Source organism: Ahaetulla prasina, chromosome 1 (genome assembly GCF_028640845.1).
Source record: "Ahaetulla prasina isolate Xishuangbanna chromosome 1, ASM2864084v1, whole genome shotgun sequence".
In the NCBI taxonomy this organism is placed as follows: Eukaryota; Metazoa; Chordata; class Lepidosauria; order Squamata; family Colubridae; genus Ahaetulla; species Ahaetulla prasina.
The window spans coordinates 19829372-19850166 of record NC_080539.1 but is presented as its reverse complement, the minus strand read 5'-3'; the positions used below and the strand labels follow the sequence as shown (position 1 = coordinate 19850166).

The 20795-nt window shown below is 40.4% G+C and overlaps 1 protein-coding gene across 1 annotated transcript in view; it reads left to right on the top strand.

Annotated features, from left to right (window-relative positions):
* LOC131188678 (neutrophil cytosol factor 1-like) overlaps positions 1-6634 on the top strand; it is a 30227-nt gene extending 23593 nt beyond the window's left edge. Inside the window, exons 7-10 of the mRNA XM_058164117.1 lie at positions 515-627; positions 2848-2955; positions 3614-3756; positions 5128-6634. Coding sequence (XP_058020100.1) covers positions 515-627; positions 2848-2955; positions 3614-3756; positions 5128-5234 — 471 coding nt within the window. The 3' untranslated portion in view covers positions 5235-6634. The remainder of the gene's footprint in view (positions 1-514; positions 628-2847; positions 2956-3613; positions 3757-5127) is intronic.
* The last annotated feature ends 14161 nt before the right edge of the window (positions 6635-20795 follow it).

Below are 20795 nucleotides of genomic sequence, written 5' to 3'. Positions count from 1 at the left end.
AGGGGGTCAATGTTTTCCCCAATCCTAGGGTGTGGGGAAACAGTCATTCTTTCTTCCCCCCTAGTCTCTCCCGAGATCGCACTGCAGCGCCCATCATCCCCAGCCGGCAATCTGAGCTCGTGCCATCGATGTGGTCCTTGAACTTCCCCCTCCTTGTTTCTAACCCAGCCTAGGATGGCGGCGTGGAGGGTATGGTGGTGGTAAAGCGACCAGGAGAAAGCTTTCGCTCTTTTCGAGAGGTCCTCTTGGAAGCCAACAACCAGTTCAGCAAACTGCTCAGAAAGTTAACAACCAGTTCTCCCGAAGTGGTGCGAACTGGCTGAATCCCACCACTGGTTTACACCCTCCACAGTCCAATCTGTAAAATGGGTAGCAGATTTAAAACATGAATGAAAACAGTGTAAATGTTTTGGGGCACCTGATATCAGTTTCAATTCTGAATCACTTCTTGTGAGATGGGTGGCTGTATAAATTTGACCAATCAATCAAATAAACTCTCTTCTTGCAAGGTGAGCTCCATGTTGTCCGAAAAGGTTACACAGCTGCTCAGGAAGACGAGATTTCCCTGAAGGAAGGAGAAACCATCGAAGTTATCCATAAACTGCTTGATGGTTGGTGGGTAGTCAGGTAAGGCTTTCAGCCATGGCTCTTTTTAAAAAAGAAGCAATGGAGATGTTTTGTCCTTGAACTTTTATTTATTTATTTATTTATTTTGTCACAACAATATATATAAGCATCACACAAAAAGATTATATAGTATATAAACATATATATGAGTAAATATTAGGAGGTATAAGCATATATATATATAAGAAGAAGAAAAGAAAAAACAATAGGACAGGAACGGTAGGCACGTTTGTGCTCTTATGCACGCCCCTTATGGTCCTCTTAGGAATGGGGTGAGGTCAATAGTAGAAAGTTTTTGGTTAAAGCTTTTGGGATTATGGGAAGAGACCACAGAGTCAGGTAAAGTGTTCCAAGCACTGATGATTCTGTTACAGAAGTCATATTTTCTGCAATCTAGATTAAAGCGGTTAACATTAAGTTTAAATCTATTGGTTGCTCTTGTATTATTGCAATTAAAGCTGAAGTAGTCTTTAACAGGAAGGACATTACAATAGATGATTCTATGAGTTAAACTTAGGTCTTGTCGAAGGCGACGGAGTTCCAAGTTTTCTAAGCCTAGGATTTCAAGTCTGGTGGGATAAGGTATTTTGTTGTTTTCAGAGGAGTGGAGAACTCTTCTTGTAAAATATTTCTGGACACGTTCAATTGTACTGATGTCAGAGATGTGGTGACGGTTCCAAACAGGTGAGCTGTATTCTAGAATTGGTCTAGCAAATGTTTTATATGCTCTGCTTAGTAGTGTGGTGTTTTTGGAAAAGAAGCTACACAAGATTAGGTTTACAACTCTTAGAGCTTTTATATCTTTCAAGTTATTCAAATTATCCCTCAGCAGGTATATAATGGCATCCAATTCCAATATCATGTTGGGGCTTTTGAGCAAGGGAGGAGGAGCGAGCACCACCTTTCGCTGGCATTCCGGGATTTCCCCTTTGTTTAGAGCTGGGAATCCTCCTTCCCCCTTTTGCACTTTTATTGTTTTTCGTTCAAATAAATATTCATGTTATTTTACTTGGCTCTATCTTTATTTTTTACATTGACCAGTAGCTGCCTCATTTCCCACCCTCGGCTTATACTCGAGTCAATAGTTTTTCCCAGTTTTTTGTGGTAAAATTAGGTGCCTCGGCTTATATTCGGGTCGGCTTATACTCGAGTATATACGGTAACAAAAATCAAAGAAAGTCCAGTAACCTTTAGGAAAAAGCACTTTTGGGGCAACCACGACCTGGCTGACTGAAAATCTCCATAGACCTAAACTCAATCCAATTGTTTTAAGATCTGAGAATTCCTTGTCTGCAATGATGAATCTGTCAAAATCAATTTTTTCCAGTTTGGTTTCTTCTCTCCAGTTTCTATTCACGTTTTTCAAGTTCTTCCTTTCTCCCATACATGAAGTCATCTGTGAATGTGGTTGGAGTGCTTCAGGGCAAAACTCGTGAGCATAGTCTTTCGTCTTTAGTCATAACTCAAAGGCACAGACATAACCTGTGGGCAGAAGTTCTAGGTTAATTCTGAGGTAGACTGGGAAAAACCCTTGACAGAAATTTTGCAGGGCAATTGCTGATTCATGGTTGATTTCCAAGCCTTTGACAATACATGGAGACAGAACTCTTAATTGTCCAATCTCCATGCATTATTGTACTTTTAGTGTGATGCTTAAAAGGCAATTCTCAGTCAACACAGAATAAATACCCGGATAGAGCCCCAAAGAGGCCTTCAAAAATCTGAAGTGACAGGTGTCTATGGAAGTTCTCATTCAACCAGGTCATGGTTGTCCCAAAGAGGCTTTTGTCAAGAGGTAATTGCACTTTCTGGGTTTTGTTTCAAGAAGTTTCGTTTCTCAAACAAGAAGTGACAGGTGTTAAAAAGAGGAAGTCTTAGCTATCTGATGTGCGTCTATGTATTGCAACACAGCATTAAGTTCAGAGCTAAATTAATCAGTGTGTGGGAGATAGCCCTGGAGCATGACATATTCTGTTCAGCATTATGTACCAATAGAGGAGAATATATGTAGCTCAGGGTTGAACTGTGGAGTCTTTGGTGCTCTGTTGAGTTTGGCTGTTGGCTTCCAGATGTTTTATTACCCAACTAGGTAACATCATCAGTGTTTATGTAGACTTCATCTTTCTTAGAAGGATCTTGCTATGGAGTGTGACCATACTGTAGTTCAAGCTCTCTCTGTTTATTTTTATGTATCAGTAAAATGGCCTTCTTAAATCTTAGGAAGGAAGAGATCACAGGCTACTATCCTTCGATGTATCTGCAGAAAGCAGGAGAGGAAAACATGACCGAGAACAGCCAGCTGAGGAATAAAGTAGCACCACCTCGAAGGTACAATTGGGCTCTCTGGAAGTTTGTTTGTTTGTTTTGAAGTGTTGAATTAAGACTGGTGAAACCAAACTTCGAGACCATCCTCAGCCATGGAAACTCACCGGGAGATTTTGGGTTGACCTAATGTCAGCCCAGCCTACTTCACAGGTTCTTGTGGGGACAAAATGAAGAGAGTTCTCTTTAGGATCAATTTGGAGCCCCTAGATGTAAATGTAAATCAAGAATTAGTTTACTTTGGCCATAAGTAGACATTGTCAGGCACTTGCCGAGACTAATATATGAATCAGGGGCTCGGAAAAATGCTGGTTACTTCAGCAGGAAGTAAGCAAAATTCATATTTTCTCGGGACAAAGAAAAGATGAGGTTTTAAATCTGGGAAATTAGCCAATTGCATAAAATTCCATAAGCGGAAAACTAGGAAGGTCAAAGAATCTGACATTTCGCTCAATGCAAGATCCAGATCAAATCATCCCTAGCCAATGGAAGCATGGAGATTTTATAGGAAAATATACGGGAATTACTCCGCTTGGAAACAATGAGAATTTTAGTCCATACAACAAGGAAAATGCCAGAAACCTGGCTTAGCAGATTCTGGTATTGTTATTCATGTGTTTATAGTTTCGTTGATGATTTTCCTTTCCTTCGGATGACCGGGCAGGTCTAGCATCAGCAACATCAAGAGCATCCACAAGCAAAGTCGTAAACAGATCACCCAGGAGACGTATAGGCGGAACAGCGTGAAATACATGCAAAGCAGAAAGAAGCTGAAGAACAAATTCTTGGGCAAAACCAATATTATCGGTAAGTGTGGGGAGCTTCAGAAAAATATCCTTCCAAAATCCCAAATTTGTTTAAATATGAAAAGGTGACAAGGCACAAAACGGCCTTCTCTGACCATCTAAGCCAGTGTTTCTCAAAGTTGGCAACTTAAAGATAGGTAGACTTCAACTCCCAGAATTCCCTCGCCGGTGATTTGCTGGCTGGGGGATTCTGGTAATTGAAGTCCATCATCTTCAAGTTGCCAAAGTTAAGCCTTTGTGAATTTGGCTTCTCTTGAGTTTTGATTATTTCCTCTTTTTAATATGACTGCCCAACTCAAACAACATGATACTGGGCATTGGGCAAAAATCACCCGGCTGCGGAATTCTGGGATTTGAAGTCCACTCGTCTTCAAGTTGCCAAGGTTGGCAAACACTAACCCAAATATTTAACTCTGGTTAAAGGTTGAGAAACACTAACCCAAACATTTAACTCTGGCTAAGCAGGTCCTTTCCTCTCCTTTTATTGATACAAATGTCTTCATATGAAATATTTGCATGGAATATTTGACCTGACATGATAGGCAACACAATTATTAGCCTACTCTAATATTGTGGCAAATTAAGCCTATGAATATTAATTCTCTAATAACCTTAGGGTTGCACCATTACAGATGTAAGATCTGAAAGAAAGTACAGTAGTGGCCAAAATTGTGGAAACCTTTGGGGAAAAGTGTATTTTCTAAAACTAGCTAATAACACCACTTTTTTTTGAAGTCGTACCATAAAATTATCTATCAATAGAAATATAACGTAATCAAGAATGTAATGTGATAACTTTTATGAAGGATTTGCTATTAGAATAGCAGTTACAGTAGAAAGAAGAAAAATGAAACACATAGAAAAAACGAGATATACAAAAATTATCATCATAGAAAAAATGAGATATACAAAAATTATCATGTCAGTTAATACTTAGTTGGGTAACCTTTAGCATGACTTACGGCCTTACAACGCCATGGAGTGAACCAAGTCTTTTAGTTCTGCAGCTGTTCTAATGTGAAACCAAGATTGAAGGATTGCTTCTATTAACTGGGTTTTATTGCTGGGTCACTTCTGACTAACCAGTTTCTTTAGTCGGCTCTATAGATATTCAACTGGGTGAAGGTCTGGGCTATTCCCAGGCCATTCCAGCAATAAAATATAAATATCTTGAAACACCAAAAAAAAAAAAGTGTTATTAGCTATCAAACCTCAAAAATACACTTTTCCCAAAAGGTTTCCACAATTTTGGCCACTCCTGTAAGTCTTGCTTTTCTCCACCACAAATCAGGAAGTCAGTTTGGAATGATGTAAAACGTTTTGCTGTCTCATCTCAAGGCTGTTTTTCCCTCCCCTCCATTTTATTTTATAGAAGAAACAAATGAGAATGATGAACCCAAGCCTGTAATTCCTCCGAGACCCAGTAAAGATTTGATTCTGATTCGTTGTTCTGAGAGCACAAAGAAAAAAATCCAGTGAGGAAGAAACGGAGGAATTTATTGCTCCGTCTTTGCTACCATCACTAAAAAGAACTCGAGTTATTCAGAAAGAATCATCTGAGGATCTCTTTTTTTTGGAAGAGTTATTGCAAACGATCTCTAGTGATCCCTTTGCAGTTCTTGTGTTCAGAGGGTATGATCCTTTTTTCTGCTTGCTTGATCAACCTTACAGAGAAGTGTTTAGAGCATAGAATAACATAGCACACGGCTATTACAACTCTACAGTAATTATATAATTATAATTGCACATAGAATTTAGCACTGATGACTTCTTACAATTTTTTTCCATAGTCTTTCTTATTGTATAATCAGTTGAATCAAGGTGGTAAAGCTATGCTGAACTGAGTTAGTGTTAAATCAGTTAAGTTTCTTTTCCCCTGGGTTTGTACATTTTGCCAACCAATGCCTGCTTAAAAAGAGTATTTATAACTCAGTGTTCTTGGTTTCTCTGAGCGTAGGTTGTTTTCCTGCAGATGTGTCATTACCAGATTTGGTAATATCATCAGTGTAGGGGGCAGAATGGAGTTTCTTGGTGGTTTATATGATAATGGCCAGCCCTGCCAGTTGTGATTGGAGTGTGATTTCTTCTTTGGGCAATCAAAGACTTTCACTCTCACCTATCACTAAAAATACCATGAACAAAATGAGTCTCTTTAAGTAGTTTATGACTCAAATGTATTGTCCGAATCCAGAAAACAGGTTAATTCAGTAACCAAGTTAAGTATGTTGTAAGAATTGCATTCATGCACTATTCTTGGCCATTTTAAATCCTGATAATAGTATTTTTCCTACATTCAAAGTCTGCTGAGTTTTCACTTCAATGTAGTATCTTGTTTGAGGGATGTTATTTGTTTGCAGTTTAGCTCCTTTGGTTAGTTTGTGTTCAATATATTAATGAAGTTAAATGGTAGGTTTAGGTTTTATGATTAGTTTATTATGTACGACTAATTTCATTGGGATTATAATTTGTAAATATATGACAATATATTTTATTCTTATCGCATGTGTCTAATTACTGTTTAGATCTGATTGTTTTTTTATTGTAATTACAGCATTGAAATTGTTTTTCTTTCTGCAAATCCAGAAAAAAGGCTTTCTATAGCCACAGAGTGAGTGAGCACATATGTCCGTAGACGTTGTGAATCTTGATCAGTGGGGTAACTGGCACTGTAGGGCAGACACCAACATTGAGCTTATGATTATTATGATGCACAAGTCTATCAACTTAGTATATTTATTTTTCATGTGCCAAATACCCATACATAAGATAGGTTGCTTTCTAAAATATGTTTTGGATAGATGGGATCTTGCTTTACAACCATTGTATTGCACTTGTAACATCTGTAGCTATATGATTAATAAACAACCTGGAGTAAACAAGAGGGCCTTTTCGTCGTCTTTTCAGCAAGTCATTTCCAATCAGTAGCGGTTGTGACACAAAGGAAACCCTTCTGTTGTACTTTAGACCTGCAGATTGCTCAAAAAAGCCTCTTGCATAAGATTTGCAAGCATTTAAAAAGAAGGCTCTTTTTGAATAACGTTGGCCAACAAACTGAATTTTCAACCGCAAGGTTGCATAGGACCTCTCAACCTCACACTTTCTCCGGGTTACTATTTCAGCTTCCAACCAGTACGATGTGTGACTGTCCAGAAATTAATGAAAACTTGGATTTTCCTAAAAAGTCCTGGGACTGACTGTGAAATCACAGCTTAATTTATCATACACTTTGTTCCATATTTTTTTAATAAAAAATTCAGTCATATTTTCCTTATTCCTGTTTTGATCTCACTGGACAGAGAGATGGGTGGCATATACAACAAACAAACAAACACACACACACACACACACACGCACACACACACACAACCTGCCTGGAGTCCATGAAGATTGGGAGCAATGATTAATTTTTCTTAAATGCCTTTCTGCAGGACACACCATTGCTTTCTTTCTATCTTTCTCTTTTTTCCAATGGACAAGCAATATGACTTTCTTTTTCTTTTCTTTTCTTTTCTTTTCCTTCCTTCCTTCCTTCCTTCCTTCCTTCCTTCCTTCCTTCCTTCCTTCCTTCCTTCCTTCCTTCCTTCCTTTCTTTTCCTTATTCTTTTTACAAATAATTCAAGGAAGATGTGTGTATCCATTAGTTTTTCCCATAACAGCCCTGTGAAATGGGTTCGGCTGAGAGAGAGTGATTGGTCCAAAGTCAACCAGCCGTCTTTCATAGCTAAGGCAGGACTTGAACTCACAATCTTTCTAGCTTAGGGCCTTAGGCCATTAGACCAAACCAATTCTGTGATCAGTTTGATGCTTGAAGATGGTTCCTGCTCTTGTGCTATATTTCTGCCAATTGTCGCCTTCCTCCTAGCTGGTGGAGACGTCGTTTCTGACCCTGGGCCACTCTATGGATCAGTACTTTCCATGCCTCTTTCCCTCACACCGCCTCCTTCAGATCCACCATGGTCATCCTAGTGTCACCTTTTATAGTGTTCAGCCAGTGGGTACTAGGGTGGCCCCTTCTCCTTTTTCCACTGACCGCTCCCAGCATGATTGACTTTTCGAGTGAGTCAGCTCTCATGATGTGAGACAATTCTCTGTTGTCGGTGTTGTTGTTATTCTATGTTATTCTTCTCTGTTATTTCACAGTGGATTCATGTTTAATCAGTGTTCTTCATTTAAATTCACAAGTAGAAAGAGGGGGAGGTACCATATTGACATCAATATAGGCAGTGGTGGTATTCATCCAATTCTATCCGATTCGGGCGAACCAGTAGCAGCGGCTGTGGGAGGCTCCACCCACCCGCCTGGATGTCATCACGTCCTGTTTTTGATGATCTGTGCATGTGCGGAAGGCTTTGCGCATGCGCAGAGGTGGTGTGTGCGCTCACATTTGCAAACGGGTAGCAAAGGTCAGTGAATACCACCCCTGAATACAGGTAGTCCTTAAGTTACAACGATTCAGTTAGCGACTGTTCAATAACAGTCAACAGCACTGAAAAATGGTGACTTACAACCAGTCCTCAGACTTATGATCATTGCAGAATCCCTGTGGTCTCATGTTCAAAATTTGGGCACTTGGCAACCAGCTTGTATTTCTGATAGGGTCATCCCAAGATCGTATGATCGCTGTTTGTGATTTTCCAATCGGCCTCCAACAAGCAAAGTGTTCTGACCCAGCTCCCCAAACACGACAAACCCTCTGAAGTAAACTCAAAGTTTCCTTTAATTAGGCGTGCCAGCAGCCCAGCAAAAAAGTTTCTCTCTCACCGCAGGCTAACAAGTCCGGTCGGCCGGAAGATGAATAGTTATCTGCCACATCTATTCTTCTCCGCCCCCTGCCTTTTATCCCCAGAGCTAAAGTGAAGCCTTGCTAGCAGTGGTGGCTCTTCCTTCCCAAGGATCGGCCCATGGATTTCCACTGCTCTCCTCTCCTCTGCGCATCTTTTATTTATTTATTTATTTATTTATTAAATTTTTATACCGCCCTTCTCCCGAAGGACTCAGGGCGGTGTACAGCCAAAAGTAAAACACAATATATATACAATTAAAACAACATTTAAAACATAGCAGATTATAAAGGCTGATAATTTAAAAATTTAGATTTAAAATTTAAAATATTAACAGAACCCCAGATTTAAAATTCAACACTATTATGCCAGTGTATAATAGTGCATCTGCACTATAAATGTGCATATATAAATGTGCATATATAAATGTGCATATATAAATGTGCATCTGCACATCAGGTACTGGACCCAGCTTTTCCTCCTCTTCCCCATCAGCCACCTCCAGACCTGGGGGCTGTTCTCTCCATCTGAGGGCTGACAGATGGCCCAGGCTCCACCTCTGTCTCTCTCTGTCTCTCTCTCTGCCAGCTTCATTCCCTCTTCCCCCTCAGAGCTCTCAGGTTGCCTTGATCCTGACTCTGACTCCCATGCCACCTCCTCCTCCTCGGATTCGGCTACTGGAGGGGCCGGCGGCCGACAGGCCACAATACAAAGTCAATAGGGGAGGTTGGTTTTGCTTAACTACTGTGTGGTTTCACTGTGTGGAACAGCTGCAGTGTTTCACTTAAACAACCATGGCAAAAGTTATAAAATCAGGCGCAGCTCACTTAACAACTGGCTTGTTTAGCAATAGAAATTCTGGTCTCAGTTGTGGTTGTAGGTTGAGGACTGCCTGTAGTGTGTTCCTTCCCTCCTGTTTGTTTGTTATTACAGTGTTTATGCCCTCCACGTAGGATGGTAAAGACTCTTGTGCTAAACAGATTAGACTCGACAAAAACTGGAGGAAATTCCTGCTTAAAAGGCCCCACCTGCTCTGAAGAACTACAAAAGAGAAGATCCCTGTTGTGTGATTTGGATACACAACAGTGAAGCCAGAAATAAATGACAATGGCAAAACTATAGGACCACATTAAAACAAAGAAGTTTCTGCAGTGCTACCTACATGCCTTCTAGGCATGTAGGTAATCCTTGACTTACAACAATTGGAGTGGGAAAATTCATCATGCAATGGTACGGTCGTTAAGCAAGACAATCATGATTTGTGACCTTCCCTGCTGACTTCTCTGTTGACTTTGCTTATCTGGTTGGGATGATCACAAATGGCGATCACATGGCAATTGTCATTAAGGCGAGCCAGTTGCTAAGTGCTCAGTGTCAGGGTTCCAAGTAACACCCCCAACGAAATCAAACTCCGAGGCTTGAAGTTCCTCAAAGTTAACTTTTATTAGCGGTGCCATATTGGCACATCTGGGAAACCCCGAATCTGAAACCTTCCGGGTTTTCCTCATCCAAAAGAACGTTCAAGACTTTGCCCACTTCTCCACCACAGCTCCAATCAGTTCTCTTTTTTGAACAGAAAATATCCTCCAATTTCTTCTTTGCACAGCTGCAGGACACCATGGCCTTGAACTTCTATAGAGAAGTTTGTTATGGCTAAATCTACTTCACTCTGTGAGCCTCTGTGGCTCAGATTGGTAAGACAGTCTGTTATTAACAGTAACTGCCTGCAATTACTGCAGGTTCAAGCCCCACCAGGCCCAAGGTTGACTCAGCCTTCCATCCTTTATAAGGTAGGTAAAATGAGGACCCAGATTGTTGGGGACAATAAGTTGACTTTGTGTCTAATATACAAATGGATGAAGACTATTGCTTGACATAGTGTAAGCCGCCCTGAGTCTTCGGAGAAGGGCGGGATATAAATGAAAAAAAAAAAAAACTCTTGCAATCCCCCCTCCCAACTTCCCAAGGTAGGATTGGACCCTGAAGGCACAAAGGTAATATGGCTTCCAGGCATGACACTCAGACTGTGATCTCAGTGACAATGCAACAATTGTAAAATCCAGTTGTAAGTTATTTTTTCCAGCATGGTCATAATTTCAAACAATCACTAAATAAATGGTTGTAAGTAGAGGACTATCTGAATTTCCACAGCTTACTAACTAGCTCTATCAGACCAACATTTTTTATTAAAAGGTATTCATGAGCTCCCAGTCATTTCATCAGAATGGCTAGTATGCTCATGAAAGCCAATGCATATTAATAAAGAATGAAGAGAAGAGCAAGAAAAATTATTAGGGGACTAGAGGCTAAAACATATGAAGAATGGTTGCAGGAACTGGGTAAGTCTAGTCTAATGAAAAAAAGGTGTCAGAAATTTTATATCCCAATGTATTTTATACTTTGTACTATTTCCATCTTTCCTTAAAACATTAATAGACTCCACAAGGGTCTGAGAATCAGCATCTCCACGGAATAATTGACAGTCAAGCTGAAACTAAATTAATCAAGTAAAAACAGCAAATAGGGGGAAATCCTTTACCCAAACTTCCTCAAACTCCCAAATGAGTTATCAAGACCTAATCCACATATCAAAGGATAAGGTCTGCAAACAGAGTTAATTAAATTAGGTCTCCCAGCAGAAAATAGAATTTTTTATTGGCCAAGTGTGATTGGTCCCACAAGGAATTTGTCTTGGTGCATACGCTCTCAGTGTACATAAAAGAAAAGATATGTTCATCAACAATTCTAAGGTACAAGGTACGTTTTTTCCCCCTTATCTAGAATAGAATAGAATAGAATAGAATAGAATAGAATAGAATAGAATAGAATAGAATAGAATAGAATAGAATTTTATTGGCCAAGTGTGATTGGACACACAAGGAATTTGTCTTGGTGCATATGCTCTCAGTGTACATAAAAGAAAAGACATGTTCATCAACAATTCTAAGGTACAAGGTACGTTTTTTCCCCCTTATCTAGAATAGAATAGAATAGAATAGAATAGAATAGAATAGAATAGAATAGAATTTTATTGGCCAAGTGTGATTGGACACACAAGGAATTTGTCTTGGTGCATATGCTCTCAGTGTACATAAAAGAAAGGATACGTTCATCAACAATTCTAAGGTACAAGGTACATTTTTCCCCCTTATCTAGAATAGAATAGAATAGAATAGAATAGAATAGAATAGAATAGAATAGAATAGAATAGAATAGAATTTTATTGGCCAAGTGTGATTGGACACACAAGGAATTTGTCTTGGTGCATATGCTCTCAGTGTACATAAAAGAAAAGATACGTTCATCAAGGTACAACATTTACAACACAATTGATGGTCAATATATCAATATAAATCATAAGGTTTGCCAGCAACAAGTTATAGTCATACAGTCATAAGTGGAAAGAGATTGGTGATGGGAACTATGAGACGATTAATAGTAGTGCAGATTCAGTAAATAGTCTGACGGTGTTGAGGGAATTGTTTGTTTAGCAGAGTGATGGCTTTCAGGAAAAAACTGTTCTTGTGTCTAGTTGTTCTGGTGTGCAGTGCTCTATAGCGTCGTTTTGAGGGTAGGAGTTGAAACAGTTTATGTCCAGGATGCGAGGGATCTGCAAATATTTTCACGGCCCTCTTCTTGATTCATGCAGTATACAGGTCCTCAATGGAAGGCAGGTTGGTAGCAATTATTTTTTCTGCAGTTCTAATTATCCTCTGAAGTCTGTGTTTTTCTTGTTGGGTTGCAGAACCGAACCAGACAGTTATAGAGGTGCAAATGACAGACTCAATAATTCCTCTGTAGAATTGGATCAGCAGCTCCTTGGGCAGTTTGAGCTTACTGAGTTGGCACAGAAAGAACATTCTTTGTTGTCCTTTTTTAATGATGTTCTTGATGTTAGCTGTCCATTTTAGATCTTGCGATATGATAGAACCTAGAAATTTGAAGGTTTCTACTGTTGATACTGTGTTGTCAAGTATTGTGAGAGGTGGAAGTATGGAAGGGTTTCTCCTAAAGTCTACCACCATTTCTACGGTTTTGAGTGTGTTCAGTTCCAGATTGTTTTGGTTGCACCACAAGGCTAGTCGTTCGACCTCTCGTCTATATGCGGATTCGTCATTGTCTCAAATGAGACCAATCACTGTTGTGTCCTCTGCGAACTTCAGTAGCTTAACAGATGGATCATTGGAGATGCAGTCATTGGTATACAGAGAGAAGAGAAGTGGGGAGAGCACACAGCCTTGGGGGGCCCCTGTGCTAATTGTACAGGTATTTGATGTGATCTTGCTTAGCTTCACCTGCTGCTTCCTATTTGTTAGGAAGCTTGTGATCCACTTACAAGTCTGTTCCGGTACCTGTAGCTGGTTTAGCTCAGTTAGAAGAATGTCTGGAATGATGGTATTGAATGCTGAACTAAAGTCTACAAAAAGGACCCTTTCATGGGTCTTTGGAGACTCAAGATGTTGTAGGATGTAGTGCAGAGCCATATTAACAACATCATCTGTTGATCTATTTGCTCGATATGCAAATTGCAAGGGGTCTAACAGCGGATCCGTGATGGTTTTCATGTAGGAAAGCACTAGCCTTTCAAAGGTTTTCATGACTACAGATGTTAAAGCAACTGGTCTGTAGTCATTCAGTTTTTTGATGGTGGGCTTCTTCGGCACTGGGATGATGGTAGAGCATTTGAAGCAAGAAGGAACATAACACATCTCTAGTGATTTATTGAAAATATGGGTGAAGTTGGGGGCCAATTGGTCAGCACAGACTTTTAAGCAAGAAAATCTTGCTTAATCTTGTCTGGGTCTGGAGCTTTTCCTGGCTTTTGTCTGTGAAATAGGTCCTGCACTTCCTTTTCTGTGATCACTAGGGGTTGTGAACCCAATGAAATGGGGTCAGTTGTAGGAGGCTTGGCTGTTGTTGGTGTGTCTGAGATGGGGGTTGTGGAGATAGGTGGCTGTAGTTTCCTTTCAAACCTGCAGTAAAACTCATTCAGGTCATCTGCCAGTTGTTGATTATCTTCAGCCTGGGAAGGAGGTTTGCCATAGCCGGTGATATTTTTAAGAGTTTTCCACATGTTTGCTGGTTCATTTGCTGAAAACTGATTCTTTAGCTTTTCAGAGTAGCTTCTTTTTGCTGCTCTGATCTCCCTTGTTAGTGCATTTCTGGCCTGATTGTACAGCATTTTATCACCTTTTCTGTAGGCTTCCTCTCTGGAATGTCGTAGCTGCTTAAGTTTAGGTGTAAACCAAGGTTTGTTGTTACTGTATATTCGCAAGTTCCTTGTAGGTACACATAGGTCTTCATAGAAGCTGACATATGATGTTACAGTATCTGTGAATTCATCCAGGTCTGCAGAGGTATCTTTAAAAATATTCCAATCAATGCAGTCAAAACATGCCTGTAGCTTTAATTTTGATTCCTCTGTCCAGGTCTTTACTGATTTAATTATTGGTTTTGTGGCTTTAAGTCTTTGCCTGTAAGCAGGTACAAGGTGCAATGATCAGAGTGTCCTACAGCTGCACGTGGTAAAGACTGATAAGCATCTTTTAGTGTTGTGTAGCAATGGTCTAGAGTATTCTTGCCTCTGGTGGGACAATTGACATGGTGAAAGTATTTTGGTAGCTCTTTCCTTAAGTTTGCCTTGTTTAGATCTCCCAAAACAATGGCCAGTGAATCAGGGTGTTTGGCTTCAGCCTCCATGATTTGGTCAGCTAGAGTTCGTAATGCCTTGTTTACACAGGCTTGTGGTGGGACATAAACAGCAATTAGAAGAAATGAGGAAAATTCACGAGGCGAATAGTAAGGTTTGCAGTTGATAATTAGAGTCTCTAAATTGTTGTCACAGAATTTGTAAATTATTTTAAAATCTTGACACCAGTTTCTATTAATATATAGGCATAAGTCTCCGCCTTTCTTTTTACCAGATGTTTCTGGAATCCTGTCTGATCGTTCAATCTGAAACCCTGGAATGTTCAGGCTGCTATTTTCAATTGATTCATTTAACCAGGTTTCAGAGAAGCATAGGACTGCTGAATTGCGAAAATCAGAATAGTATTTGTTTAAGAGGAGTATTTCATCCATCTTATTTGCAAGTGAGCGTACATTTGTTAGGAAAATTGAAGGCAGAGGAGTTTTAATGTGATTTCTTAATCTGTTTAAGATCCCAGATCGCTTACCTCTCTTCCTTCGTTTCCTTCGTTTGGTTTTTTTAGTAATCCATGGCTCCGTGGGAATTGCCTCCTCCTGTGTTAGAATCTCCTCCGTGTTTGTATAGACAGGTTGGGGTGAGATCAAAGAAAGTTGTTCCTTAAAGAAATGTTCCTTAATTTTTAGCAGATGGTCTTGTGAGTAGGAAATCCGTAGTGAGTCACAGAGAACAATTAGAAATAAAGAAACAATTAGAGAGCATTTCACCGAGGCAGCCTTCGTCGGCGCCATCTTGGCTAATCTATATATTGCAGTACTAAAATTCTCGTGTTTATCTGTCTTTGGTACCCTCAGGTTAACCCAAACAGTACACTATGCCACAACTATTTTTAAGCAAGGTGCCTAAAACTCGTTAACTTGAAAAATGCAAATGTGGGACGGGACCCGTTACTCCTGTGGAATTGAAATTCTTACAGTATTCAAGAACAGCTTTATGTGCAAAGTTGTGGCTGCTGCAGCATCCCCCCAGTCCCACAATCATGATTTCTAATGCGTCCAACAAGCAAAAACAATGGGGAAACTCAGTGGTGGGTTTCAAATTCTTTTACTACTGGTTCTGTGGGTGTGGCTTGGTGGGCGTGGCATGGCTTGGTGGGCGTGGCATGGCTTGGTGGGCGTGGCTTGGTGGGCATGGTAGGGGAAGGTTACTGCAAAATCCCCATTTCCTCCTGATCAGCTGGGAATTGGGAGGCAGAGAATTGATGGGAGCGGAGCAAGTCAGAATTTTTACTACTGGTTCTCCAAACTACTCAAAATTTCTGCTACCGGTTCTCCAGAACTGGTCAGAACCTGCTGAAACCCACCTCTGGGTTAACTGCCTGGAAGTCAGAAGTCACTCCAATTCCAAAGAGATTATGGCAGGACAGCAAAATACCTGCAGGACCACATCTTCCAACCTATTGCAAGCAATCAACGTTAGTTGAAAGACCTTTTCAAAAATGTTTGGGTTCAACAATATGTTTCCATCCATTTTGTTATATGGATATGAGAGTTGGGTATTGGTTGAATTGGGCAGTTATAGAAATCAAATAAATATCAGGAAGTTTAACTACAGGATCCTTGCATACAGGTAGTCCTCGACTTATGACCACAACTGAGCCCAAAATGTATGTTGCTAAGTGAGACATTTGTTAAGTGAGTTTTGATCCATTTACCATCTTTCTTGCCACAGTTGTTAAGCGAATCACTGCAGGCGTTAAGTTAGTGACACAGTTGTTAAGTGAATCTGGCTTCCCCATTGACTTATCCGAAAGTTAAAAAAGGTGATTTATTAATCACATTTATATACCGCCCTATCTCCCGAAGGACTCAGGGCGGTTCACAGGCAAGTAAAAACATATAAATACAAATTAAAATAACAATTAAAAAACTTATTCTAAAAGGCCGAATTATTAAAAAGCAGTATAAATACTAAAACCCATTAAAAACCAATGTAAATTTAAAATCTAATCCAGTCCTGCGCGGATGAATAAATGTGTTTTAAGCTCGCGACGGAAGGTTCGGAGGTCCGGAAGTTGACGAAGTCCTGGGGGAAGCTCGTTCCAGAGGGTGGGAGCCCCCACAGAGAAGGCCCTTTCCCTGGGCGTCGCCAGACGGCACTGCCTAGCTGACGGCACCCTGAGGAGTCCCTCTCTGTGAGAGCGCACGGGTCGGTGAGAGGTATTCGGTAGCAGTAGGCGGTCCCGTAAGTAACCCGGCCCTATGCCATGGAGCGCTTTAAAGGTGGTTACCAAAACCTTGAAGCGCACCCGGAAGGCCACAGGTAGCCAGTGCAGTCTACGCAGGAGAGGTGTCACACGGGAGCCACGAGGGGCTCCCTCTATCACCCCGGGACATTGTAGCTGTCATAAATATGAGTCAGTTGCCAAGTGTCTGAATTTTGATCACATGGCCATGGGGATGCTGAAATGGTCGTAAGTGTGAAAAAAGTCACTCTTTTCAGTGCTGTTATAACTAAATGAACTGGTCACTAAATGAACTGTTGTAAGTCGAAGACTAGCTGTGTTTTCCTTCTTGGTTGTATTATCTTGGCTCTTATCTAGCTAATTATCTGCCATCTGTTTCCAGCAGTTGTGGAACGGTCTGTGAATTATGATATAAAGATATATGAAGTCCTCCTTTTATCTCCTTGTTCATGATTATCCATGATTCTCTCTTCCTACGTTTGCTCTGTTTTCCTCCAGTTTCTGAAGTTTGCTGAAGTTTAATTAATCAACATCAAACTACATAATATTTTGCCAAATTGAACTGAGTTGGGTGTACATTTGCTCTGGTCTGAATAGGAACCGGCCTGGAGTGTGCTGGGTGCAAAAAAACCTGTGGAAGCTAAACCACAATTATTTTTCCAGTAAAGAGCACCAAAATAATTTGAAGGCAATGGAGATTAGAAAGCCTCACCAATAAATGGTGGAATCCCAGAAAAGGGAGTGAAAGAAGAACTTGAAATGATTGGGTCGTGTAGGCAAAAAAAAAAAAATGTTTCTTACCGTATTGTAACAGGAAGGGGAGTTCACTTAAGGGAAAAAGTCTGAAAGTAGAATGCCTGCATGAAACCAAAAAGAGGTTTGTAGTCTCCCGCAAAGATTGCTTTTTGGTCCAGTTTCCAGAAAACGAGCAGTTGGCTTTGTCTTTTGCAGAAAAATCAACCAAGAGCCTTTGTGGCAATTTAAGGATTAACAAAGATATTACCGTAAGCTTTTGCACAATCCTCTTGACAAAGAACAGTCTTCAGAGAGGACAAAGATACAGAGATGCAGTGAGGGAGATAACTTTTCATATAGAGAAGACCCATATTAATCTACTGCAGCCAAAGATCAGGAGTCCAGTAGCCCTATTCCAGCTGACAACTTTTAACAGAACAACAGAGTTGGAAGGGAACTCGGCAGAGGTGGTGTTCAGCCGGTTCGTGCCGGTTCGTGTGAACTGGTAGTGAATTTTTTTTTTTTAATTTGCATTTATATCCCGCCCTTCTCCGAAGACTCAGGGCGGCTTACACTATGTTAGCAATAGTCTTCATCCTATTTGTATATTTATATACAAAGTCAACTTATTGCCCCCAACAATCTGGGTCCTCATTTTACCTACCTTATAAAGGATGGAAGGCTGAGTCAACCTTGGGCCTGGTGGGACTAGAACCTGCAGTAATTGCAGGCAGCTGTGTTAATAACAGACTGTCTTACCAGTCTGAGCCACAGAGACCCTAAAAATTGTGGGTGGGATGGCACCCCACCTCTAGGCTCTCCTATTTAGGCATGTTTTCAAGGCCAGCCGCATGCGCGAAAGGTACACAAGCGAGCAAAGTGCATGCACAGAAGGCCAGGCGCATGTGTGTGCGAAGCGAGTGTGCATGCGGCGAACCGGTGGTAAGAATATTGAAAACCCACCATTGGAACTCAGAGGTCTTCTAGTTCAACCCCCTGCTCAAGCAGGAAACCATATGACATTTCAAACAAGTGGTTGTCCAGTCTCTTCTTAAAAACCTCCAGTATTGGAGCACCCAGGACTTTTGGAAGCAAGCTGTTCAACTGATTAATTGTTCTAACTGTCAGGAAGAACAATGAGTTCTTTCCTTGATGAGTTTCCATCCATTGGTTCCTGTTCCACCTTAAGGTGGTTTGGAGAATAAGTTGGCCCCCTCTTCTTTGTGGCACCCCCCCCTTAGATATTGGAACATTGCTATCATCTCAGCCCCCAGTCCTCTGTCAGAAGAATAATTTGGGGTTCTAACTTGAGCCAGGGCTGCGCAACCATATAATAAAAATTAGGTTCAGGCAGCTGTGTGGAAAGAAAAAAATATGTATTCCTAAAAACAAAGAGTTTGCTTTTACGGGCAACTGCAGGGCAATGGGGTAGAGCAACAGATTTTTATAGTGGGAGTTTGTCCAGGGTGTGGAAGTATCTACTTACTGATTCAAGGGTGAATTTGAGGGGTGTGCCTGCGTTCTTGTAAACATGCAAATCTATCTATCTATTGCCTTTGGGAGGGGTTTGGCTACTTGAAATGCATGTTGCTTTATAAGCTCTGATTTATGCCACATGTATGTATGTGGTATAATGAAAACAACAAAATGTTTATAATGAATGTTTATAAAATTATAAATTATAAAATTATAATTATAAATTATAAAATTATAAAATGTTTATAATGAAAACAACAAATACCTTATCCCACCAGACTTGAAATCCTAGGCTTAGAAAACTTGGAACTCCGTCGCCTTCGACAAGACCTAAGTTTAACTCATAGAATCATCTATTGTAACGTCCTTCCTGTTAAAGACTACTTCAGCTTCAACTGCAATAATACAAGAGCAACCAATAGATTTAAACTTAATGTTAACCACTTTAATTTAGATTGCAGAAAATATGACTTCTGTAACAGAATCATCAGTGCTTGGAACACTTTACCTGACTCTGTGGTCTCTTCCCACAATCCCAAAAGCTTTAACCAAAAACTTTCTACTATTGACCTCACCCCATTCCTAAGAGGACCATAAGGGGCGTGCATAAGCGCACAAACGTGCCTACCGTTCCTGTCCTATTGTTTTTCTTTTTTATCTTCTTATATATATATATATATATGCTTATACCTCCTAATATTCCCTCATATATATGTTTATATACTATATAATCTTTTTGTGTGATGCTTATATATATTGTTGTGACAAAATAAATAAATAAAATAAAATAAATATGATGTGAAGCAAGGTCTTGGGTGGAGTTCAGTAAGGGCTGAGTTTTTCCAAATTATAAGGTAATATTTCCTTTGATCTCGAAGTCCAGGAAGCGCAAGGCCACGTCTGTGCAATTTTCTTGTGCAGTTTCCTCACAGCCCTCTTCTGGGAAGTTGTGTGACCTGCAACACTGAAAAAAAGCCAATATATTGCGTTTGTTACAAGCCTTTCTTCTGGAGCATCTTTAAAGAAACTGGCTTCAGTTTCCCCTTAGTCTCCCTCTGTTTTTCTATCAACGCAAAGGGATGTAAACTTGAAAATCCTATACAGGTAGCCCTCGACTTCTAACAGTTCATTTAGTGACCCTTCAAAGTTACAACATCACTGAAAAACATGACTGATGACCATTTTTCAAACTTATGACCAGTGGTGGGTTTCAACTTTTTTTACTACTGGTTCTGTGGGTGTGGCTTGGTGGGCGTGGCATGGCTTGGTGGGTGTGGCAGGGGAAGGATACTGTAAAATCTCCATTTCCTCCCAATCAGCTGGGACTTGGGAGGCAGAGAATAGATGGGGGCGGGCAAGTCAGAATTTTTACTACCGGTTCTCCGAACTACTCAAAATTTCTGCTACCGGTTCTGCAGAACTGGTCAGAACCTCCTGAAACCCACCTTTGCTTACGACCCATACGGCCACTCATTACCTCTGTAGGGATAGAATCAAGATCACCTGAAGTGTTAATACCAATTTATAATGCCTTGGTAAGACCACACTTGGAATACTGCATCCACTTATTGGTTACCACAGTATAAAAAAAATGTTGAGACACTAGAAAGAGTGCCGAGGAGAGCAACAAAGATGATTAGGGGACTGGAGGCTAAAGCATATAAAGACCGGTTGCTGGAATTGTGTATGTTTATTGAAAAGAAGGACTAGGGGAGACATGATAGCAGTGTTCCAATATCTCAGGGGTTGCCACAAAGAAGAGGGAGTCCAGCTATTCTCCAAAGCACCTGAGGGTAGGACAAGAAGCAAGGGGTGGAAACAAAGAAGCAACTTAGAACTAAGGAGAAATTTCCTGACAGTGAGAACAATTAATCAGTGGAACAATTTGCCTCCAGAAGTTCTGGTTACTCCAACACTGGAGGTTTTTAAGAAGAGATTGGGCAACCATTTGTAGGAAATGGTATGGGGTTTTCTGCCTAAGCAGGGGGTTGGACTGAAAGACCTCCAAGATCCCTTCAAACTCTATTATTCTGTATTCCTCGACTTACAACAGTTCGTTTAGTGACTGCTCAAAGTTGCAATGGTACTGAAAAGTGTCTTATGACCATTTTTCACACTTATGACCATTGTAGCAGCTCCATGATCACGTGACCAAA